General features: G+C 40.1%; 1 protein-coding gene across 1 annotated transcript; it reads left to right on the top strand.

Annotated features, from left to right (window-relative positions):
* The first annotated feature begins 11439 nt into the window (after positions 1-11439).
* On the top strand, positions 11440-25585 carry LOC143402393 (sodium-dependent glucose transporter 1C-like). Its single transcript, XM_076859836.1, is given in 5 exon segments — positions 11440-11511; positions 21133-21301; positions 22902-23018; positions 24339-25328; positions 25331-25585. Coding segments are annotated over 4 exon segments (1431 nt in total). The 5' UTR covers positions 11440-11511; positions 21133-21135; the 3' UTR covers positions 25489-25585.
* The last annotated feature ends 278 nt before the right edge of the window (positions 25586-25863 follow it).

Below are 25863 nucleotides of genomic sequence, written 5' to 3'. Positions count from 1 at the left end.
ACTAGGATTCCACAGTCCAAAATGGGAAGGTCACTGTGTAGTCAGGTTTATTTTACTATAACATATAAATACCCAAGACAATCCACTTATAAAGAGAAAAGGTTGATTTTGGCTCACAGTTTTGAAGTTTCCAGTCTACAGTTGCTTGGTTCTGTTGCTTTTGGGTCTGCAGCAATGAAGCATATAAGCAAAGCCAAGAGCATGTGATAGAATTAAACTGCTCACCTCATGTCCAGGAAGCCAAAGAGAATTACAGGGGGTCGGGGTCCCAAAACTGCTTGAAAGAGCCCACTCCAATGACCTAAAGACCTCCAATAGGCCCAACTGTTAAAGGCCCCATCAGCTCTACTAGCTCCACTCAGGGACCAAACTTTTAACACATGGGTCTTTGGAGAATGCTTGAGATTCCGTCTATAGCATTTGCCTCTACCCACCTAAGATTCATGTCCATCCCATTTTCTTACCTGCTCATTCACACAAAATGCATTCGGTCTGTCTCCTGGAGTCCCCAAAGGATGAACCATCCCAGTATTGCTCAAAAAACTGAAGTCCAAAGTTTCTTTTAAAACCAAAGGCAAACTCCTAATTATAGATACCTGTAATAATGAAAAACAGTGCTGGGGGGTATAGCTCAGTGGTAAAACACTTCACTAGAATGAACAATTCCCTGGTTCCGTTCCCATACTGTACACATATCCGCATAAAAAGAAGAAAAGAAAAAGGAAATTTATATACTCCATGATATGATAATGGGACAGACAAAATAAGTATTCCCTCCAAAAGGGATGAATATGAGAATAGAAAGGAAGAATTGAACTACATCAAGATATTAACCCGTGAGGGCAAATATTAAGACCTACAGCTGCATGTCTAGCATATAGGTACACCATGGCAGGAAGTGATCTCGCAGGAGCTGGCCAGCCTCACTCCTGTGGCCTTGTTGATTTTACCCCACTGGCTCCTCTCCTGTGCTAGCTCTGCTAATTGCCTGTTCCTTGGAAGGTATTTAATGCTACAGACATCACTACCTTCCCATAGTCTCTATTTTAGCTCTCCTTCCCCGCCGTAGCTCCATGCTTTGCCCTGTGAGGGGCTGTTGCAGTGATTCTGACTCCGCAGCACTCTGCCTACTTTCCCATGAAATCTTTAGAGAAGCTTCCTTGACCCAATAACTTTCATTCTGTGTGCCTGCAAAACCAGCATCCCGAGGACACCACCAAGCTCTGCGGGTGAGTGTGCGCTGTACCTGGGTCGACTTGAACCACAACAGCCTCTGAGTGACTTGCTGGCTAAATGCAAGAAAAACAGTCTTTCAGTGTTTGGGGGTACACGTGGCATCCAAGGGCTCTTTTGGAAAGGTTTTGAAACAAATGTGCATTTCTTCACCTTTGAGCCTGTGGGGGGAGGGGTGGCCCTGCAGCTATCTGAGATGCCCTCAAGGTACTCTTCCTATTGTCCATGGCTCCTTTTTACCAGTGCAATTAACATCATTCTTGGCGGAGAGTTTACACATGATCCTTATTTAGACTTGGTTCAAAATTTTAATCTTTCTCTTCTGTTCCTTTGTGTTCTGGATTCTCTCTGTAAATTTGGCTAGGAGTAGCTAGCAGTGTGAATGCCTCTACTTGAATGCTTTCTCTCTTGAACTCTTCTCCACACAGTAAACTAGCCCATCATCTTTACGCTTGGATTAGTTTTTCCTCACTATGACAAAGAAACTTGAGAAAAACACCTTAAGGCAAGAAAGACTTATTTTGGTTCACCATTTCAGGCTAGCTCCATTGCTTCAGGCCTGAGGCAAGGCAGAAAGTCATGGCTGAAGGGCATGGAAAAGAAAAGTGCTCATTTTGGGTGAAAGTGCAAGATAGGGACTAGGGAGGGGGTGGGGAGAGAGAGGAGAGAGATACTATCTCTAAGCTTCCATTTTATCCCGTATTTAACCTATCCAAATTGTTACATCATCTATGTCATTTCAGTTATGGAGGCTTAAAGTCAGGAAATGTATAGGTTTTGGCAGGAATAGGGACAATAAAAATATATGTAAGCCATATCAGCTTAGTTATAATAACTCTGCACACACTTAGAGCATTATCTGCTGTTTTTATCTCACTTCTTTGAACTCTTAAGCAGCAATGAGGCAGATGGTATTAGTCCTATTCTATAGAGGAAGATATAGACTTAGATGCATTTTCTCTCAAAGACCTATTGTTACTGTTGCTCTGAGTCTAACCTTTTTATGCTTTCAGAGAGGGGTTTTGCAATGAGTCCAAAGTTTGGGATCCAGATTCTACAGAAACCTGCCATTCCCCAAAAGGAGCAAAGCCAACTCACAAATGGCCCTTATCCTGTCAGGAGATTTGGCTGGTCTCTGGAGTTAATATATAATATCCCAAATGTTTTACCTTCCAGTGGAAGATTTGGACATTCCTTTTAGATACCTTGTATTCTCTCTTTTTTTTTTTTTTTTGCCAAAAAATGGAGTGTTTGTATAGTGTTTTTGTTGGAGATCTCCTTGGTTTGACTACATATTAGTAGGTCACCTACATATTGAAAGATTCTTTCCTGCTTGAGCTTGAGATCCCTTAAGACCCTTGCCAGGGCCTGGGTAGAGAAATGAGGGCTATCTCTAAACCTCTGGGGAGGACTCTTCATGTATATTGTCTTTTCTTATTAAAAGGATTTTTCCATTCAAAAGTAAGATATTGGGATTACAGATGCAAAGGGATTAAAAATAATGCATCCTTAAGGTCCAGCAGCATAAACCAAGTAGTGTCTCCTGGTATTTGGGAAAGCAGGGTATAAGGGTCGGTCTGCAACTAAAGGGGTATACAGGGACTGCAGCTTCATTAACAAGTCTCAGGTCTAGTACTAGCTGGTATTCCCCACTAGGTATTAGGATGGGCAACATTGGGGCATTACTGGGGGATTGGCAAGGTTTAAGGAGCTCATCTATAATAGGGTATAAACCTTTTTTTGTCTCTTCTTTTAAAAGATATTGTTTTTTATTTGGGTAATGGTTGGGATGTTTTAGGGTTGTAGGTGTTAGGTGAGCATAAATAGCTTTCTTGGTTTTTCTGTGTACCAAGCCAAAGGATTTACTTGACAATTAATCTCTTCAGGGATGGGGCCACAAATGGCCACAGGTAGTGTTTTAGGTCCGGGTCCCTAGTGGAGGAATGCCCCCAGTTTGGCCATTACGTCACATCCTACCAGTGGATGAGGAGAGTTGGAGATTATTAGAAAATTATGAATAAAAACCAGATGATCAACTTGGCAAGGTATGGAAGGGGTAAAGTATCTTTCTGTTTCTCCCTTCAAGGCCTACCACGAAAGTGAATCTGGAAGGTGGCTGGGTGTGGCTCAACTGTAAAGCGCTTGCCTCTCACGTGTGAGGCACTGGGTTCGACCCTCAGCACCACATAAGAGTAAATAAACAAAGACACTGCATCCATGTACAACTAAAAAATATATTTTTTAAAGTGGACCTGGAAGAAGATTTTCCTTCATAAATGATCAGGGCAGAGCAACTAGCTCCCATATGGACAAGGAATGAGATTTTCTTATCTATAACATCCAAGGCTTCTATGGTCACCCCAGGCATCCTCAGTCAGCATTTTCTCCATCCAGGAGGACCTATGTTGTTAGGATCTTGATTGACACAGTCCCTCTTTTGGGATGGGGGCAGTCAATCCCCCCGTGCCAGGGTGGTTTTACCACAGGGTGGACCCAGTAGTAGCTGTCAAAAATCTCTTGCCCAATGCCCTGTGCTGTTATACGTAAAGCAGGAAGTCTTTTTCTGGAAGTCCTCTTACATTTCCTCTGGATAGTTTATTGGTCTCAAGGACATTACCAACTATGGCAGCCATAAATAAGTCTGGCTCACTGTCAGTCTTTACTCTGATCTTTCCTACTTTCCTCCAAATCCCTGTTGTTGAAGACTATGAAAGCAGAGTCTCGTATGTAATTGGCTTCTGTTGGTCTGTGACCCCACCTGGATATATTGTAATTTTTCTCCTCATGTCTGGGGCTGACTGGCTAATGAAATATTGGCCCAGTCGGGCAATGCTTTCTATAAAGGAAGGGTTTATATTGGTATATTTCTGGAAGGCCTCATCTAACCTGTCATAGAATGCTGCAGGGTTTTCATTTTTCCCTTGAGTAATATTCTTAATTTATCATAATTTATTGGGTTTTGTTTGCCCTTTTCCATCCCTGCCAAGAGGGCTTTTATCATCTGGGTTCTCTTTGTCATTCCTGAAGGAGTAATCTCGATAGGGTCATTTGTTGGAACTATCTCTTCCACAGGGTGGTTTCCCTCTGGAGTGCAAGCAAAGATTTCATCAGCTTCCCTACCTCAATGATTCATTCCCTCTCCAATAAGGTGCAGAATACTGTTAAGATAAACTGAATGTCTCTCCAGGACAAATAAAAGCCCATGGTTAGGGTCTGAAACCCATCAGCATATCTATCTATCTTCTGAATATTTATCTATTCTTGACTTACACTGAAGAATGTCTGTAACAGAGAAGGGAACTTGAACCCTTATCGTCCTTTTGCTCCAGCTGTCTCCCTGAAGGATAGCATAAGGGTGCTGGGGTCATAAGGACCATAATGACCCCACTTCTGATATGTTGTTGGCTTATATGTTTTGGAGAAAGGGGTGCTCCCGAGAGACAGGAGGGCAGGTCATCTAGGATATCGGGATTTGGGGCAGTTTCTTTGGAGGTCCCTCATGGGAACTTGTCATGGCAAAGTGGATTTTGGTATAGGGCCATGAAGGCTTGGACATAGGGGACTCCAAGCACTTGCCTGTTTTCTGCAATAAAGGTCCAGTTACAAGATGGTATTATAATTTTGGCTTCCATTCAGAGGCCATTGTTCTGAATTCCCTAGCTTGTCTGGGGCCAAGAATAACAAATTAATCATTTTTCCCTCAAATTGTCGGGGCCCAAGCATTTTCAGTGATGGAGGATATATCCATGAGGGGCGTCCTGTGAAAGGGAGGTGGTCCCTCCCATGTTGGCTGTTCTGTAAGAGAAGAGAGTTTCTAGGTCTTATAACTAGAGCCCATAATTTCAATCAAGGCATCCCTCTGGAGAATTAAGGATGTTGGGATTGGGTATTTCCTGATTTCCTGGGCATTCTCATAGAAACCCCATAATAACTTCTCTGGCCCCTGTTTTGGGTGAGCAATATTTTTTTTTTTTTGTACTGGGGATTGAACACAGGGGCACTTAACCACCGAGACCCATTTTTAATATCTTATTTAGAAACAGGATCTCACTAAGTTGCTTAGGGCCTTGCTAAAGTGCTGAGGCTGGCTTTGTCCTTGCTTTCCTCCTGCCTCAGCCTCCCAAGCCACTAGGATTACAGGCATGCACCACAGCGCCCAGCAAGCACCACTTATTTTGAGTTCCTATGATCAGGACCATGAGCTCCCTGTCTACCAATTTGGTACACAATTTTCCTCATTCTCTTTTGAATGTGGACTCTCCTTTTGTTCTGGACTCTTTTCAGGGGCCATGTAACTCCCTGGTGTTTTCTTTTATTCTTAAAAACTTGGTAACTATTGTTATTATTATTTTTTAGAGTGGTGTTTAGTCTCCTTACTCATAGGACCAAAAAAAAACCCCATGTAGTCCTATTTATGAGAAGCTGCTAAATGGCATTCCAACCTGTCCCTATGCTACCTTTTGTAATCTTATTAAGCCCAGAAAATGGGGAAGTGACCCAGTTTTATTTTGGCGTTTTTTCTTTTGATTGATGGTTAAAGATATGGATAATAACTTCAGCTAGTAGCTCCCATCCCTCATAGGGAATTTCAGGAAAATATTTAAAGAAAAAACAATAAGGGTTTTGGAGGAGGTGATGCCCGAAAGCAGGGAAAAGTGATTGACAGAGAAGGAGCAACAACCCACAGGAGGCAGAAAACGGCTGGGCACTGAGAAGAAGGGGAGACAGTGCTATGTTAAGTTCTGATTCAGCTAATTTCCTTTTGGGGAAGCCACAGGATTGAAGTAATGAATGAGAGTACAATGTGCCTACAATGGGGAGCTTTGTCTTGCATCCAGCACAGATTAAGTCTAACTGCAGCCCACTACTGGATTATCCTGTTATGGGAATCTATGCAGAGGGTACCCTAGTGACTTTTAACTGCCTGACCTGTGCCTCCTGAGAGTGTGGCAAAGAACCAAGAACTCTGACATGACATTATGAGCAAGCAAATTTGTTGAGAAGTGGAAGGAGAGCACATAGGCTCATGAGGAGATAGAAAGAACAAACAATGAAACCAAAATTCCAGCAAGCCAGATCAAACACATGGTGGGAAGACTAAACAACTCTGTACAGAGTTCCATAGGTCCCAGGATGTCCACCCTTCCAGGTTATAGATTTCCCAATGTTTTGAACAGAGGTAACTTCTGATCACCCCAGTGATGCCCTGGGGGACCATGTCAGTTGCTCCTCAGTCTGCACTTGGTACTGTTGGAGAGCCTGATAGAAAAGAGAGGTGGACTTATGCAGGTGTGATGGGGTGTGTTCCTGGAAAGTGGCTTCCTCCTGGCTGACTCGCCAAAACATTACCATTGGGATATTCAGCTGAAATTCAGGTCCTTGTTGTCCAAGGGATTGAGCAGGACATACAGAAGTAACAGAGTACAGATTTATTGAAGGGGAAGATAGTACTCTGTTAGGTAGAACAGAGCAGGTTGAGTGAGAGAGAAAGAGGCTCAAGGCCCTGATGTCTGGAAATTAGGGTCTTATATCAAACTGTGAAGTGTCCTTTTCCCTACACAGACCTGATTGAAGACCTTATTCCATTTTCTCCTGTTGGTTATCTTATTATACCTAATTAGAATATTTCCCCTCATGGTTACTTTAGAAAACCTAATTAGAATACTGCCCACTTTATTTCCATTGTTCATTTAAAAATTTGAACCTGTGTTGGGCGTTGTCATGGTGATAAATCCTCAGTGGCAGAAGTTGTCAGGTTAATGGGATTTACTGTAAATATGGCAGGACTTGTCTCCTTGTCTTGTCCTCCAGCACCTTCTTTGTAATATCCTATCTCTACCATCATGGTGTCCTGAACTCCTACCTAACACTATAGCTTATAGGAAACTGAGCTAGACTTTAAATTTAGGTTTGTTTGACTCCAAAGCTCATTAGACTCTAAAATCATGAAGACAGAGATCAGTCTGGTTTGCTCCCCAGCATATCATGGAATAGGACTCTAAAGGTCACTGTCCTTTCCTAATGTTGTTCTACCCATTTACTGAGAAGAGAATAAAGGGGAGAAGCACAAAAATTAAATAAAATGAATTGTGAAGTGGTTGAAATGAATGACACAATGAAGCATATTATCATAAAGACATCGGGAAATATTTTGATGGAACCCACAGTTGCTGTCTGCAACCCATTCCTCTCAAATGCCCTGTGAACTGACCTCTTGAATGAAGTGGGTGGTTCATCTTCCTTATTTACAGATGGTCCACTTGAATCTGTCTTCAGAATTGTTCCAGCTCCCTGGGTGCAAGACTTAGGGGAACTTTGTTAATCCTTTAATTCACCAATTGTGTATCAGTAATTTGAGTGACCTCCATGTGTTAGGTGGTGCCCTCATTTTGGGATATGCTAAAAGACTAAATTAGGTTCTCTTAAATCAAAGCCTCTATACTTTCCTTTATATCATTAGCACAATTATGAAGCCATAATTTTTGTGTAAGTTTACTTAATAATGGTCATCTCATTGCTTTATGAAGTTTATGAAAGCAAGAACTTTGTCTCTTTTGTATGCACATTTGCCCAGCATTTAGTAGACAAGAAACCTCAGATGTCCAAGGAGCAAACACTTCATGCCCTAGGATTTCTGACACTTGCACTTTTAGTTGCTTTACACTTGAAACACCTCTTTCCATATAGCAAATTCTACTTACCCTTCAAGCCCAGATGAAATGCCTCCTGCTCTGTGAACATTGTACAGTGCTTCCAAGTGGAATTAGTTCTTCCCTTTCATGCGTTTCCATAGCCCTTTGTTTGGACTGTTTTCACCTCTGCTGTAGCTAGAATCCTGACTTCAATAATCAATTTGTTTGCATTGCTTCAACTAAATAGAAGATAAGACAGACCACCACTTCCCTCCTGCTGGCCTGACTTTCATTTTTAAGGTTCTGTTATTTGTCATTACCTTGATTCCAGAGGCTCCCCACTGAAAATTTTAAGACAAAGGGGAATGAAGGGAAGGTAGGGGGACAGGAATAGGAAGACAGTGGAATGAATCTGACTTAACTTTTCTATGTATCTATATAAATACACCATATTATGTACAGCTACAAGATTGGGATCCTAATTAGAATAAGATATACTCCATGTTTGTATAAATATGTCAACATATACTCTGATGTCATATAACTAAAAATAATGAGTAAAAAAAAGACACACACTTTAGAAATCAACTAAAAACTTTTGTGATAGTCAAAGCAAGAAATAAGGAGGATAGCCAGATGTGGTGGTGCATACCTGTATTCCCAACAACTCTGGAGACTGAAGAAGAAGAATAATGAGTTTGAGCCACCCTACACAATTTTGCAAGATGATATCTCAAAATAAAAAAATAATAATAACGGACTGGGAATGTAGCTTTGTGGTCAAGTATACCTGCATTCAATTCCTACTATAAAAAGAAAAAAAGGAAACACGGAAAAAGAAAAGAAAGAAAAAAAAGAAATGAGGATAAGAACTAGGGTAGCAGGAAGTGGGAGTTGAAAGCAGGGTGAAAAGATATTTCTGAAGGAAAGTGAGAATTTAATGACAAAGGGATGAAGCTGGAGAGCTAGGTTGCAAGGAATGGCAAGATTAAGGTTTTTAGTCTTGGAACCTAAGAGGATGAGCAAGTAATTGAGTGGAAAATGATTTTGTCAGAGAGATGTTAAGGAAATCTTTTACATCACACTTTGATACTGCAGTTACAGAGCAGAAACACAAAGCTGGAGTGAGATGCAGATAGGGTCTCCTGAAGAAGAAGACACGACCTGTACACCTGGGTGGGTGGTACACACCTGTAATCCCAGGATATTCAGCTACTCCAGAGTCTGAGGCAAGAGGATTTGAAGTTTGAGGCCAGCCTAGGCAACTTATGAAGATCCTATCTCAAAATAAAAAAAATAAAAAGGGTTGAGGATGGCTGGGGTTATGGCTTATGGTTATAGAGTGCTCATCTAGGGCGGGGGTGACGAACAACTTGTGTAGATTGATACAGCAGGAGTAGGAGCCCTTTATTGTAGGACAGGAGCGGTATTTATACATTCCACACAGCTTATCTAAGTAACATAAACTAGATACAGCAATCAACCAATAAGAAATCTCCACACTTAATGGCTTGTTGGTGTTACTTTACAAACCACTCCCTCTGGCATTTTGCCAGGCGCCATCCAGACTTGTTTATAGACTCTTAACAATCTAGCATGCATGAGGTACTGGGTTCAATCCTCAGCACCACATAAAAGTAAAATAAAGATATTGTCTCAACCTATAACTAAAATATATATATATATATATATATATATATATATATATATATATATATATATATATATTTTTTTTTTTTTTTTAATAAAAGGGTTAAGGATGTGGCTCAGTGGTAGAGCACCCCTGGGTTAAATTCTCAGTACAAGAAATGAATAAATAAATAGATAGATAAGTAAATAAATAAAATAATAGAAAGGGCCATGGATTTAGCTCAGTGATAAGGAGCTTGCCTAACTTGTGGGAGGTCCTGGGTTTAATTCAAAGTATCGCAAAAAAAAAAAAAAAAAAAAAAAAAAAGAACATAAGGCCTTTCCTTCTCAGCTGATATAACATTCCTTGGCAATCCCACCAAGCCATACCCTGATCTATTTCCTAACAGTATTACCAGCAAGAATTAAGTCTTCTTGGGCTATCCTTATCCTGTTCTGCCACTGATTGGCTGATTGACCTTGGGCAAGTTACCACTGACCAGCATGCCTTAATCTTCCTATCTATGAATGAAGCTAAATCAAAATTCAGAGTATTGTGAAAATTGAGATAGTAGAAGTGAAAGCTAACACACTAACACAAGGTTCAACAAATACTTATGGACTGAAGGATGAACCCTAGGACAAGAAACCTCAGATGTCCAAGGAGCAAGGGCAGGCATTTTGGGAAACTTAATAAAAAACAAAACCTTTGGGCTCCCTGCACCACCCAGGAGACCCGGGAAGTGGTTGAAGTCCCACTTTGTAGTTGTTGGTTTGAATTTTCTCAGTAAAGTTTGACCTCATCTTTTTTATTTATTTTTTTTATTTTTTATTTTTTATTTTTTTTTTAGTTTGCAAATCCCTTGTATTTCCAGCTGGTGAGAATTTGTTTATTTTTGGTACTAAGGATTGAACCTAGGGATGCTCTAAATTGCTTAGGGCCTTGCTAAATTGCTTAAGCTGACCTCCACTATGCAATTCTCCTGCCTCAGCCCCCGGTTTCGCTGGGAATATAGACCAGAGCCACTGTGCCCGGCTGAGAAATTATTTTTGAGAGCTGAGGTCACCTCTAGAGGGGAAACCAGAGCAAGTTACAGAAACAGAACACGTGACAATTAAATTCATTTTTCTCCTCTTCTAGAAATTACACTTTGATTAGTTTGAACTTAATGAAGCTAAATTATAAGTCACTGTCATTTGACATTCCAGCTGTCCATTTGGTCAAACTGCACTTTCACTCTTAGAGGTTTAAGGGTTGCCAGCTGCAAGGAATCCTTCATGTTAAGGTCTAATTCCAGAAATTCGAGTAGTCCTTCACTTGGCATAAGCACCCATGGTGGTGGTGATTTAGCTGAATAAGGTCAACATCTGCTGATCTTGAACACGAAACGTCTTCATTGTTTCCTGCTACAAGGATCCTCTCCCAAACTTGCTCATCACACCAGCATTTGGGCCTCCTTGGTATTCTTGCTCCAGGTCTGCCTTTGGTGGGACCACTTTCAATTTTTCCGGACTCTTTAATGCTCATACATTTGGTGTGTTCCATTTCTCACGGAATGCTCCTAATTTTAGCAGCAGTGAGAAACCAGCATGCTGCCCTACTCACCAGATGTGTCACGCCTACTGCTCGCTATTTGGCACTACGGACTTGTGTACTTGGATGTGAAATCCTTTCACTTGCCTGGATGTGCCCGGGCTGGACGTGGAGACGCTTTTGTCCCCCTAGGCCAGCCGGAGATCCGGGAGAAGAGGGCCCGCTGGCTGGCGGGCGCTCGGGTGGGCGCCAGCGAAGGCCGCGGCCAGGAGCGCTGAGGCGCGGGGGCAGGCTCAGTCCCAACGGTGGGGAGCCCGGAGCCTCAGAGCCGCGGGAGTCCCCAGGACCCGCATCTTCCCTCCGGATTCGTCTGTTGGGAGGCTGCAGTTTCAGCTCTCTCCGCCACGGGGCGCGGGTCCCCTGGCCCCTGTGAGTTCAGCAAAGGCAGCAGCTGAAGCCGGACGGGGACGACCCGTCTTCCAGGTAAACAGGACACCTCGGGTCGTGGCACGATCCCGGTTGGCTAGAGGCCTCGTTTCTGCCACTTGATCCGCCCACAGTTGTGCAAGATGGAGAGCCTAGGTTCGAACAGCGGCGCGTTCCAAAGTCCGACTTCCTCATACCTTAAATTGAGAAGGATCCTCGGGGGTGGGGGCCCATACAGGGACCTTCTGGCCAGGAAGGACGACAGCGCAGAGCTCCAAGGATCCGCCACAAAGGTCGGTGACAGCGAGACCACGTCTCTGGAGCCGCCAAGCTGGAGCTGAGACAGGAGCTGCGTAGTGCCGGGGCTGCGGCTGCGGGGCAGCGGCTCCTCCAGGCCCAGGGCCCCGCGAACGATGAAGTGGAGACGGTGGCGGTCTCCCGGCCAAGCGCCCAGGCCCCGAGCGTGCTGCGCTGGTTCACCACCGCGATCCTGTATGCGGCCTTCTTGGGGCTGGTGAGAGCTGGGGCTGCGACCCTCCCAGGTGCCTTGCAGAGAAAGTGGCCTTCCCATTTGAAGTCTGTCCTTCGTTCCCTGCGTATTGTGTAACTCGGGGAACATTTGAGGGCACGGTTCTAACTTGTGGAGGGTCATTGTCCAATGCGAAGTAGATTTTTCCTAATATGTTTTCAACCGCAGCAAATCTTCCTGGTCTCCTCATTGCGATGGGAAGCAGCAAAAGGGATTGCACAGGTCTTTAGCCACTGGCATCCACATCTGGAATTATGACACAGAAAAACTGCTTTTCTGGGAGTTCCTGTCCTGATGACTTGACCAAATTCAGCCAACCGCTTAGTTTTGCAGATAGGGAAGAGACCCAGGGAAGAAAATGACTTTCATGAACACACAGCTGATTAAACGGCTGAGTTGGAAATATTGCTTACTCTGGCCTTAGTCGTATTTAAAATCAAGCTCTCAGATCCCTAAATGCTTTACTTGGAGCAAAGTGCGGACTAGAAGCCCCTTTTGCTAAACTTCCGGGCTGCCCCTCATTCACTGTTTTTGGAAACGTTCTTCTTATCCATCCTGGGGAAATAGAGGTTGAGCCCCCTGAGGAGAGCCACTTGTGGCAACTCAGTATCTTAGAGACACTGAGCCACAATTATGTGTCAGAGTTTTGTCTTGTTTTGTTTTTAATTGGGGTTGTAGGGGTGGGATGTGAGATATCACTGCAGATGCTTGGTGAACCCTCGTTGTGTGCCCAGTCTTGCAAATCTTTTGAAGGCGTGAAGTAATTTGATTACAGCCAGTGATCTGGCTTTTCTCTATGTACTAGGTACTTGGTTTGCACCTGTGCTTACCTGGTTCTTAGTCTTGGACTGCTCCTTGCTCCGACAATGGGCACACTCTGAGTTTAGAGCAGAACAGTGCAATTAGAGTCAAGTATTCTTGAAATGTGGATAAATTAGAAAGATTTTTTTTTTTTTATTAACAGGTCCAAGGAATTTCTTCTGAAAGCTAACAGTTGTTAAAAAAAGACAAGGTTAGACAATTTAATTTTAGTTTCTTTGCATAGAGGAATGATCCAGAAACCTGGCAGCACCTGAACCAATAAAGGTTCAAAAAGCTCCACCCAGGAAGATAGGCAGGCAGTATTTATTGACAGAACAAGAAAGCGACATATAGAAATAACTTGAATGATTACAGCTCATTTACCCTGGGTACACATTTCTGAGCTGTTTGCAGTATGTGACGCGCTAACCCTTGACTGCTCAGCAACTTATTCCAAGAATATACTCTCAGGTGCAGTTTGATGACATATTAATGTATATTCAGGTTCCCCACATACACAGGCAGCTTTAGGCCCAACATGACAATTCTAACCTTCTGGTCAGCTACTCAATTTTGAGAAATTGACTGAATCCTTGAGCACTGACAGTATTTTCCGCCAACACAATTGACAAGTTTGGCATAATTGTGGAATTCATAACATACACTGGCAAATGAGTTGGATGAGTATTCCTTCTTGGTGTTTTTCTTGACAGTTTGATATACAAAGAATGGCTACATAGAAACATTTGTGACTCTTGAGGGGATACAATACATTAGAGAGACATGATTGCTATCAGGAGGATAATACCAAAAATCTAACTGTGGCTGGGGTTGTGGCTCAGCGGTAGAGCGCTCGCCTAGCATGCACAGGGCCCTGGGTTTGATCCTCATCACCACATAAAACTAAATGTTTGGAATAAATGTATTGTGTTCAACTACAACTAAAAAAAAAAAATAAATATTAAATAAAAAAAAAACTAAAGTACATTCCTTAACCAAAATCAGAAACTCCAAAGGTCACATAATGAAGAGAGTTCAATGAAATCCAGTTGGTCATAGTCTCTGGAACATGATGTTGATTAAGGAGCAATAAATGGGCTGATATATAGCGATATCTATTTTTGTAGTTGGCCTGGTACCAAAGTCATAGGGACCTGGAGACCAACTAAACATGAAGTTTGGAAAAACCTGGAACAACCAAGCTTGCCATCCGCCATTCCATTCAAGTTGTCAGCAAGCCAACTGTTAGCAGCTCTCAAATGCATTGTGTTTCTTTCTCTGAGAAATTTTCTTAATGTATGCAACGGCAGTATGTAGAGAAGCAGCAGTATCATCAGCCAGACTGTGTGTGTGTGTGTGTGTGTGTGTGTGTGTGTGTGTGTGCGCTGTGCATGGAACCCAGGGCCTCATGCATGCTAAACACATGCTCTAGCAACTGAGCTACACCACCAGCTGACTAGCCATCTTTTAAATTGCTCTTTTTGTATTTATGAAATCAAGGGAACATTAAGCATAACATCCAGTTTTGTTTAGCACCACATACAAGCCCACTACATGAGCAGTGAGGACATCTAAAGCCAAATGTTGTTTCACTAAACGTTGTTGTTGAACATTAATATTCTCAGACAAGTCAGTTTTTAACCCCCATGAGGTCTGATCAGCTACAAGATCCACTATTGCCCCAATTTACCAAGTTAGCTTCAAATTTCATATAATTGGCACCCACTCTTGCCCAAAGTAAAACCCCAAGAACCCTGCTAGAGACTTTCCTCAAAGGAAACTGACTTATTTTTATTTTCTCAGGGTTGGTACTAATTTTAGATATTGACCTCTTTGACCTCTGATTATGGGAGGTACCAGAACTCTCAGGGAAAACTCTTTTAAGTGGTTTTTTGTTGTTGTTGTTTGTTTTGTTTTGTTTTTCTTTTTTTTTTTGCAGTGCTGGGGATAGAAACAATGGCCTCACACATAGTAGATAAGCACTCTACCACTGAGCTACATCCCCAGCCCAGGGAAAGCTCCTGAGAAGGCAGGAGTGAACAGGTGAGAGAGCAAGATCTGAACCAGGGTAGATGCAGAACAGAGTAGACAGATTATCTACAGATCCCATAAAGTCCCTTACAAGCTGGAAAAGAGTGCCATCTAGTGGCTTTTATGCAGAGGTCAGTTAAATTTATCCATCATAAATCTGCAGTTATGAACAAGGTCCAGTGGGAAACTTATTTTTTGTGTGATTTTTTTATATCATTTTGGAAGGGTATATAATCTTGTTTATTGGAAAGGGACATTACTGGATTTAATGTGACATCATACAAGTATTTGTAGCTACTCAGGTAATCCTTGGATCTTGTGCATGCAATATCTGGAATCACATTTCACCTTTTGCAGACATTACTCAGCTTGTACCCACCTAGTTAATTCCCAGCTCTATAGACACACAACTTTTAAAAAGATTTTTTATAGTTGTAGATGGACAACATTCTTTTATTTTATTTGTTTATTTTTATGTGGTGCTAAAGATCAAACCCAGAGCCTCACACATGCTAGGCAAGCACTCTGCCACTGAGCCACAGCCCTAGTTCAGAGACACATAACTTTTGCAGATATCACTTACAGGTTTTCTATATTTGGAAGTGATTAGGTTATTAATTGGTAATATCAGGGTCCTATTTCAAGCAAATATAGGAAAGCAAGGAACAGTCATGTTTAGAATATCAAGAAGCACTTCCACTCTTCCTTTGGGGTTTCAAGGTGAGTCATTGGTAACATGGGGCAACATTGGCATAAGTGGAATTATTTTCTGACTTGGGGGTACCAGCCCACAATTCAAATAATTTCTCTGATTTTTTGCTAGAACATTAGCCTTTGCTAAAGCCATCCACAGATTTGGGGCCCATGTATTTTTCTGTAAGCAAAGGGATGGGATTAGTTCAGCGGGTAATGGAGGTGAAAAGGGGAAAAAATACATATATATATATAAGGCTTTCAGGATGGTGGATCCCTGATTTTGGGAAAGCTGTCCACATATAGGATGCTCTCAGCTTCTGGGGAGAAACTTTCCTGCTCAGCTTTACCTTAAGGTCCCCAACAGGTGTATAGTACGAGGAATCTATAAGGGCCTCTTTTAGTTGAGAGAGGTAGATTCAAGATTCATGGCCTTGAAATTTTGCTGCAGAGAGAACCTGACATGGTCCCTTCCAACAGAGACAAGCACAGTAATTTTATGGTATCATTTCCAAAAGACCCACTCTCTAAGCTTTAGATCATGAAAGTGTTGGTTGTCATCAGTTGGTGGGACATAAAGAGTATTTTTACTTGGTGGGAAATATGCTTTAATATAATGCATTAAAGCCTCGCCCTATTGAGTCGCATCAGTTTAGAGAGTGGAGATACAATTATTGGGGGCATAGGTCTTCCAATAACTATTTCACAAGGAGTCAATCTTCTCTCCAGAGGGAGTGAATCTGACTGCCATCAGCTGGTAATACCTTTGATTAAAAGCACTTGAGTTTGTCACAGTTAACTTGATACCATTATGTTTGTAGTACCCCCCTTTTTTAAACTTTTTTTTTTTTTTTTTTTTTGGTACTAGGGATTGAACCTAAGGACATTTTACCACTGAGCCATATCCCCAGCCCTTTTTAGTTTTTATTTTGAGGCAGGGCTTGCTAAGTTGCTTAGGGCCTCATTAAATTGCTGAGTCTAGCTTTGAACTTGGATCTTCCTGCCTCAGCCCAAGCCACTGGGATTATAGGTGTGAGCCAATGTGACTGGCACAGTTTTTTGTTGTTGTTATTGTTGTTGTTGTTGTTGTTGTTTGTTTTTGTTTTTGTTTTGCAGTGATACAAGTACCTCTATTGCTGGAGATTTTACTCCAGGAATGCCCCATATGGAAAACACATTTGAGTTGTTACTGTTATGGTCTAAGTCTTTCTGTGTGGGAAAGTTTCTATACAACCAGAAAATGTGTACTGAAGGTGGCAAGTGAATGAAATTCATCTTCAGGTGTTCAAATCATCCAGCAGCTGCTGGAGACCTATCTTTTGAGTTTTTTTTTCATTGTCAACAGAATTTTGTTTCTGACAAACTGAATATTGATTATAAGCTTATCATCCAATTGTAAAGTTACCCCCTTTGATGTTTTTTCCCCGATTTGAATCATTTTCTCTGTTCTATGATGAGTCTTAAGAGTACAGAGCTTTTAATCATGGAAGCTCTGAAGCCTCAGGGAGGGCAAGGCAGTCATCCAAGTTCTCCATAGCATATGCGACTTATATCTTTTTTTTTTTTTCAACTGGGTATTGAACCGAGAGGCACTGTACTACTGAACTACATACCCTCCCCTTTTATCTTTTATTTGGAGATAGGGTCTTACTAATTTCCCAGGCTGACCTCAAACTTGTAATCCTGCTTCTGCCTTCCAAGTAGCTGGAATTATAGCCATGCTCCACTCACTGGGTAATTTGGTTAAATGAATGACTGTTGTGTGAAGCTGACTAAACATCAGCTTGATGTTTATAAGCCATTCAGTTTCTTCATTACAGTTTTTAGAATTCTTACTTCCTCCAGTGGAATTGTTTTTAAGTTTTCAAAAACCTGTACATGACAGTCCTTTTCTTGAATGTCCTTCAACATCAAATTGGTAAGGGCCCAGAAACATGCCAGATTAAACAATTACTGTTTGTGAATAAAAAAGTTTTAAATGGCCATGGTTATTACAATACTGACACATTGATAAGAAAAATTTGTTTACAATGTTTTTTTAAAATATATTTTAGTTGCCAATGGATTTTTTACTGTTTGTGAATAAAAAAGTTTTAAATGGCCATGGTTATTACAATAGTGACACATTGATAAGAAAAATTTGTTTACAATGTTTTTTTAAAATATATTTTAGTTGCCAATGGATTTTTTACTTTGTTTATTACAATATTTGTAATGACACTGAGTCTTGCTATGTTGTCGATGCTGTCCCAAACTCTCGTGATTCTCCTGCCTTGGCCTTCAGAGTGGCTGGGACCACAGGTGCATTCCATAATTATGACAGTATAATACTAGGACTATTTCTAGGAACTTCATAAGTTTCTGAAACATATTAATAACATCTCCTTACAAATATAACTCAAATAAATTTTAGCATTACTTACTAGGTGACAATGCTTCACTTATAATTTAATGCATCAAATAAGCCAAATTAGTTTATATCTCTTATTGTAAAGAAAGCTGTCCTTTTGACAGCTCCAAGGGCTGGGAAAAACCCCAAACCTAATCCAAGATCAATAAAAAGACAATTTAGAATTATTTTGGAAAGTTCAAGAAAAACAAGAAAGATTTAAGGCATTTCATCAAAATTAAACCACAAGTCATTTTATACTATAGTCATTAATTTAACCAAAGAGATGCTAACACTTCAAAGGTACATACCAAAAATAACATAATTTTAGTTAACTCTTTTAAGAGAGAGGGCTAGGATTCTGTGAGTGATCAAAAACTTGTAAAGACAACATGAAGCACAGGAATCTTGGTAAGATGCAATTGTCGTTTTCTAGGCCACAACCTCAAACGTGGTTAATAACTCACTAATACTCTAGGAAAACTTAGTTGTTTTAACAGTGAGAACTAAAATCTTGGTTTTCCATGTACTTTAAACTTTTTTAAATTTTTTTTAATTGTAGATGGACACAATCCCTTTCATTTTATTTATTTATTTTTATGTGGTGCTGAGGATCGAACCCAGGGTCTCACACATGTTAGGCGACCGCTCTACCACTGACCCATGACCCCCACCCATGCTATGTACTTTAGATATTAATGTTCCGTTTTCAGTAAAACTTCTAAGTAATTTCCTTCTAATCATGACCACTTAGGTCACATGCAAAATTCTTTTCACAAGGATTTATCTTCCACAAACCTACAACTTCCTTATCCATTCAGTTTTTGTCTTGTAGTTTTCGTCTTATAATTTTAGAGCAAGTCATTCTACTTTATGACAAAATTATTTTTCCCCTCAATAAAACAAAATATCTTCATACTACAGCTTTTCCTTACCAAAAAAAGCATATTTTATCTCCTATACAATTGCATACAGGGTTTCCTCCTTCTTATTTGTATGAATTTTAGTTTCCTATATTAATTAGAATTCTTAACCTTTAGTGACCTTAATTTGCAGTGAACACGAGGAAGCAAGCCATTGTGAATGGCACACTATCCATGTGTAGATTGGCAAATCTATGAATCATGGCTTCTAGAAGCATGTATTCTCTCAAAGTATAACTTGTCAGTGTGGCACAGAACATGTTTACTAACAGTTCCAAATACCTTCAGTCTCCCTGTCACAAGAAACTGTACAGGAGGCAAACTTTTAGTGCTACTCCCTTAGGTTTTGTTAGTTTTTGCTAGCCTTAATAATTAAATTATTATTTATAGAGATTCCCCTCAGCCCCAGCTTTCCAATCTTGATAATAAGAATGTTACGCCATTTCTGGTGCAGGAAGAATATCTTTTACCTGGGTGTCTTATCTTATATATATTTATTTCATTTATTTTTTAACAACTATGTTTTAGTTCTTTATAAAAATGAGATGTTAAACAGTTAACCATTATAAATTATTTTTCTTGCTAACAAATTTTGTGCTATAGGGATAACATAAGATTGATGCATCCTATTGATTTTTTAATGTTTTGTATTCTTTCTTATGACTCTCTCAAGTGAAAAATTTCATCTAGGTAGAAACTTTCCCAATGTGGACACTATAACTCTGTAGTGTCCTTAGTAAATTACATTCATTTTACCCAAAAATACACAGCTGTGAGCCCATATATATTTTTTTTAATAAAGTTAGTGGGTATCCCAGGAAGTGTACTCCCTGACTCCTGGAATCCCAGACTCTTTAGATTTGGAGAAACCCATTTTCATAAGGTAACTACTGGAAGCCTCTAACTGGATACAGTCCAGTGAATTATCAGATTCAATGTGGCCATGGGCTCTGTCCATAAAAAGAAAAAAAAAAGCTCAAATATAGTTAGAAAGCTTTTTACTCAAATTATTGGAGCTCAACTTGAAAAGAAAACTTGCTAGTGACCTCAGTCACTATTAACTCTTAATACACAATAGTCTTTTAGGGCACAAGAGACCTTTAATTGTAAATTTCTTTGACTCTCAGTGTTCCTGGAGGTTACTGGAATTCTATTTCATATTCCACATCTGATACCTACCAGTTAAAAGAAAAATTTATACAAATTAAATTTCACAGAGTTTACTTGAACAATGACAATATTCATAAACTGGGCAGCAATGTGAGCAATAAAAGGTTGAGACAATACCAACCAGCAATGTGGGCAGACAGTATTTATAGTAAGAAAAAGGAAGTTATACCACACAAGTTGTAGCTTTGCATTTGCCTCATTTGGGCAATCTGAGCAGTGTACAGCCTATTATTGGCTGATATAATTGGTCAAAATGTGGGCATTAGTTATAAGAATATACTCTTAGATTATAGTTTTTTGACATATTAGGCTACAATCTGTAACACATGATGGCTGGTTTACGTCAAATTTAATTTTTCATAATATATTGTTTTTGAGTAAAAGTTTATTATTAAAATCATTCTGTTATTAGTATGTAAAAATTTCCCAGAAATCTTGACAGGGTATATTCCTCATGGCTGGGGATTTCTTTGAAGAAAATTATAGATTTAAAAATATATTAGTTATCCTCTGCTAATTGTCTGTCATTGAGTGGAAGGCCCCTATATGCACTGTAAACATTGCTATTTTAACAATATCAAAAATAGAATGTTTTTATAATTTGAATTTTTAACATCTAAACTTGCATGTTGGTGCATGTAGTATATTTCAAAACATAGACAATTGTTTCAAGAATAGATTTCATCTTACATTTTCTCCCTTTCTTTCTTCCATCCTTCCTTCCTTCCCTTCCTCCTTCTCTCGAAATGCTAGAGATCAAATCCTGGGCTTTGTGCATGCTAGGCAAGCACTCTACCACTGAGTTCATCCCTAGATCCTATTTACTCTTAATACACAATAGTCTTTTAGGGCATTATTCAAATAGGAAACATTGCAACAACAACAACAACAAAAACAAACAAACAAAAAAAAACAACCCAAAGAATTACAGACTTTTTTAAATTGAGAGTTTTGAAAAGAAAATATAGTAGCTATCTATCACTCTAATAAGATTAGTATTGTAATTGTACATTTTTTCCCTACTGTAGACTTTCAAGTAGTTTTCTGTATTGCATTGTATCCTCCTCCCCACTTTTAAATTCATACAAATTAAAAACATATTTTCTTTGTAAGGAAAAACTGTTTTTCTTTATAAATTTCAGGGAATGACTATTGCTATACTGGGACCCACGTTTCAAGATTTGGCAAGAAATGTGAACCGAAATATCAGCAGTCTTTCTGAAATATTTGTGGGTCGTGCTTTTGGATATTTGAGTGGCTCTGTGGTTGGTGGCGTTCTTTTTGACTGTATGAATCATTTTTTACTTTTGGGTAAGTAGACACCGATTTTCATTTCTTTGTGATTTTTGAAGAGTTTACAACTTGCCTTTAAGTATGAAAACGGTAGCCTGCAGAGTGGTTGACAACCGAAATGGGTGGTGTTTTGGTGTCCTCCGTGGAAGCTGGGTTTCCATGGTCCTGCTCTCACCTTGGCAGTTCAGGGGAATCTGTGCCGGGCCCTCTGGAAACTCAGATCAGCCCTCAGGTGTGTTAGCAATGCTTAAACTTCCTGACCTTGACTGTAATTTAGGCATCCCTCCAGGGTCACTCAATGATTGTCCAAAAGGCTCTGCTCATCAGGATGTAGGGCAGCTCTCCCAGGGCCACAGAGCTCAGAAGGAGCTCCTGGAATCTGCCCTGGCTCTATGGAGTCTGGGTTCGAAGTGAAGGGGCAGGAGATGGAGAGTGAACTGAGGTAGGCTACATTTTTGTCTCTACTGCCCCATGTCAGTGATGACCCCAGACTGTGCTTCCTCTTCAGGAAATAGATGGCAAAGCTTTAACATACTCTGCTTTAAATAATATTTAAAGAAAATTTATTATGATAAGGCTCTTTTGGAAGCAAGGAGAATAAGTTATTAGAGACGAATAAATAAATAATTTCTCTTATTTCCAAAGTGGTGGGTATGTGCGCGCACACTTAATTGTTTTTGATTCTTTGTGGTCCTGGGGAGTGAACCAGTGCCTCTCAAATGCCATGTATGCATTCCACCAGTAACCTATATGCCAGCCCAAATATATATGTCTTGTATTTCCTTCCCTACTCCCTAAACTAATTTATTTAAAGTTTTTTTTTTACAAGTTACTATACTGATTACATTTATTTTTTTTGTTTGTTTGTTTTTGGTACCAGGAACTGAACCTAGTGGCACATAACCACTGAGCCACATCCCTAGCCCCTGTTTATATTTAATTAGAGACAGGTCTTACTGAGTTACTTAAGGGCTTGCTAAATTGCTGAGGCTGGCTTTGAACTCACTATCCTCCTGCTCAGTTTCCTAAGTCACTGGTATTACAGTCATGCACCACCGCACACAAGTCTGATTGCATTTTTTTGCCTTTTAAATTTGTTACCTCCTATTTCAAACTCCCTTTCAGTTCTTCAGTGTGAAACATTTAAGAACTCTGCATGAAATTTGTGTGTGTGTGTGTGTGTGTGTTTAATTAGAGCATTATAGTCAAACATGGTAATTTAATTCATTTTTCCAAAATCATACATGCATAGAATTTGATTTATTCTATTTCAGTTCCCATTTTCCCCTTCCTTCCTCTATTCTCCTTCCTCTACTCTTCTGATCTTCCTTTTCCTCATATTGTTTTTTCTATGTATACATAAAGGTGTATATTTATATACTCAGGTAATGTGATTTTTATTAAATTCATTCTGCTTTTCCTCCCCCTTTCTGTCCCTTCTCCGTTTTCAATCTCCTCCCTCTACTTCACTGATCTTCCCTGTATCTTTTTGGTATCCGATCCCCCACCCTTTTCACCCTTATTTTGCACTAGCTTCCATATATGAAAGAAAATATTCAACCCTTGAGTTTCTAATGACTCCTATTTTTTGTAGCTGACTTTATTACTTTCTCCTCAGGGATGTCACTGGTGGCCACCACAGTGGGTCTTTATATTATTCCTTTTTGCAAGACAGCAGTGTTACTGATTGTCATGATGTCTGTTTTCGGTGTCTCATTTGGCATGCTGGATACAGGTTAGTGAGGCCTTCAGTATCATCTCTGGGATTGGGACACTACTGCTAGGAGGAGTAGAGCAGATAGTATTAAACTGTCCCTTGAAATGCTCTTGAAACAACACGGACTTACTGAGTGAATTGTGGGTTCTCCCCATCAGAACCACCCTTTCTCTTCTTGCCAGTTAGGGCTCAGATTTTTGAGCAGCCAACTCTAAAGTGAAACATAAAGAATTTTGTTCTATGAGAGATTGTTGAATTATAGTATCCAAACAGGGAAGAAACCCCTCCTATGGCTAATTGCATTAAAGGTGAGAAGGTTTTCATGTCATGATGAAATATGACCATTTTAGCATAAGAGGAATTTGATGGTTAATAGGATAAAACAAATGTGGAACCATTATTAGACTGAAGAAGCACCAAGGCAAGCTCCAATTTAAAATGCACCCTGGCTTTTGAGCACAGAGAAACCTGTAGCATGTGCCATTTTCCTTATTTTTCCTTCCTGTGACTTTTCTCAGAAGTTCTCGTTCTCTCACAGTAAAGCTTTTGCATCTGTAATGATGTCTTTGAAAACCTGCTAAATAGCATACAGGATACTTATTTAGCATCAAATCCAACTTTCTATGCCTCCCTTCCCTGCTTTAGTATTATTGATTGAATGTGGAAATGTTTTATTCTTCAGGCTTTGGTTGAAAATTACAATATAGAATCATATTTTTATTGAAAATATCTGATTAAAAAAAAAAAAAAAAGACAGCCGAAGACTTAATGCTTCCGGCCTCTCACCTTGCAGGTGTTCAGACAGGGTGAGTGCAGATGCTGAAAGGTTTCTTGTTCCCTGTAACGGGCACACCAGAGTTCTGGAGTATTCCATTCCTCATTTGCCTCTGGTTAATAGGTTAATAATGTTCTTGAGGTGGCTACCAATTCCAAGAAAAGAAAGCTTCAGTAATTTGACTAATATATGATAAGATTTGCCAAATATATATATATATATATATATATATATTACTTAGAAGTACAAGGGATATAACTATTACTTCCCAATATGGTGTTAGCACTGTTTTATAAAAACTCTTTACTCATGTTCCGGGCAATGAGATGAAGTGGTTTACCAGTTTGTAGAATTCCAAGTATGCAGATGACAGTTATAAGCTCTCTGGTGGTAGTGGGTGAGAGTTCCTTAATCAGAGATCTGACTCAGATGCAATATTTGATGATAACTTTGTTACAATATGCAAGCCATGAAATACAGATTCATCCTCTAATAGTAATGACCTATTTTTTAATGGGGCAATTGTGTATAACATAAATAATTTCCCCATCTTTCGTTGGCAGGTGGTAATGTCCTCATCTTGGATATTTGGGAAGATGAAGGAGCCCCACACATGCAGGCCTTACACTTCAGTTTTGCCTTGGGTGCCTTTCTGGCTCCAATTCTGGCGAAATTGGCACTGGATACCCCAGTGTCTGCTGAAAACGACACAGAGCCTGCCTTTCAGCCTCCAGCCACCAATGGATCATCTGAAGCTGACTCAGCCCCTCTCTTTGGATTGCCTGATGACATGAATCTATTCTGGGCTTATGCTTTTATCGGCACTTATATTTTCATAGTGTCTCTCTTTCTGTTTGCTCTGTTTTTCAAGAAAAGCTCAAGGCAGGAAAAATCAAAACCATCTGCTCAGGGATATCGAAGAGCTGAATATCACAAGACCCTTCTCTGCCTCCTTTTCTTGTTCTTCTTTTTTTATGTTGGAGCAGAGGTAACATATGGCTCTTATGTTTTCTCCTTTGCCACTACTTATGCTGGCATGAAAGAACATGAAGCAGCTGGGTTGAACTCCATCTTCTGGGGGACCTTTGCAGCCTTCAGGGGTCTGGCGATCTTCTTTGCTGCATGTCTACAGCCGGGCACCATGATTGTGTTGAGCAACATTGGCAGCCTGGCTTCATCTTTATTTCTGGTGCTTTTCAACAAGAGTCCACTCTGTCTCTGGATTGCCACTTCAGTGTATGGGGCCTCAATGGCAACCACGTTTCCCAGCGGTATTTCCTGGATTGAGCAATACACGACCATAAGTGGGAAATCAGCAGCCTTTTTTGTAATTGGTGGTGCCCTGGGAGAGATGGCTATTCCTGCAGTAATTGGAATTGTTCAGGGACAATACCCAGATTTGCCCATAGTTCTGTACACCTGTTTGGGGTCAGCAATATCCACTGCTGTTATATTTCCTGTGATGTATAAATTAGCCACCTTGCCTCTGGATCACCAGCGAAAAGCAAATAGAAACAGTGAGTAGCTAAAAGCTTTGCCCTTTATTTCTGGGATATGAGGAAGCAAATGAAGGGGATGTCAGCAAAATGGAATGAAATAGATTTTGAAGCAGTGGAAATGAATGATACAATTAGGCATACTGTCATAGAGATATCTAAAAATAGTTTAATGGAGCCCACAGCTGAAGACTCTGACTCCTCTCAAATAAGGTAATGTTTGACTCTACATTATTGATTAATTATTATTAATTAATAATTAATTAAGGTAATGTTTGACTCTACATTATTAATCATATTGGTGATTCCCCTATGAAGCATATTGTCCAAAAACTGGACAAAAGGGACTAACACTAAGAGAAGATGGATAATTTACTGACTTCCTTGAATAATCTCCAGTTCTAAAGAAGGCGGAGCAGCATTAGCAGCTCTGGGCATGCTTTGGGCATCAAAGTTTTCAGATCCATTTATAGCAAATGCTAAAAGGTGTTGAAATAGTATCTTCATTCCCAGAGTCTTTCACAAACTTCCATTTAACATTGTGACAAATTTTCATTGATAGTTTTTTGAAGGTTCTATTTTATAATCATTG

Source organism: Callospermophilus lateralis, chromosome 6 (assembly GCF_048772815.1).
Source record: "Callospermophilus lateralis isolate mCalLat2 chromosome 6, mCalLat2.hap1, whole genome shotgun sequence".
Taxonomy (NCBI): domain Eukaryota; kingdom Metazoa; phylum Chordata; class Mammalia; order Rodentia; family Sciuridae; genus Callospermophilus; species Callospermophilus lateralis.
Note: the sequence above shows the minus strand (reverse complement) of the source record. Positions and strands in the feature narration are given on the sequence as shown.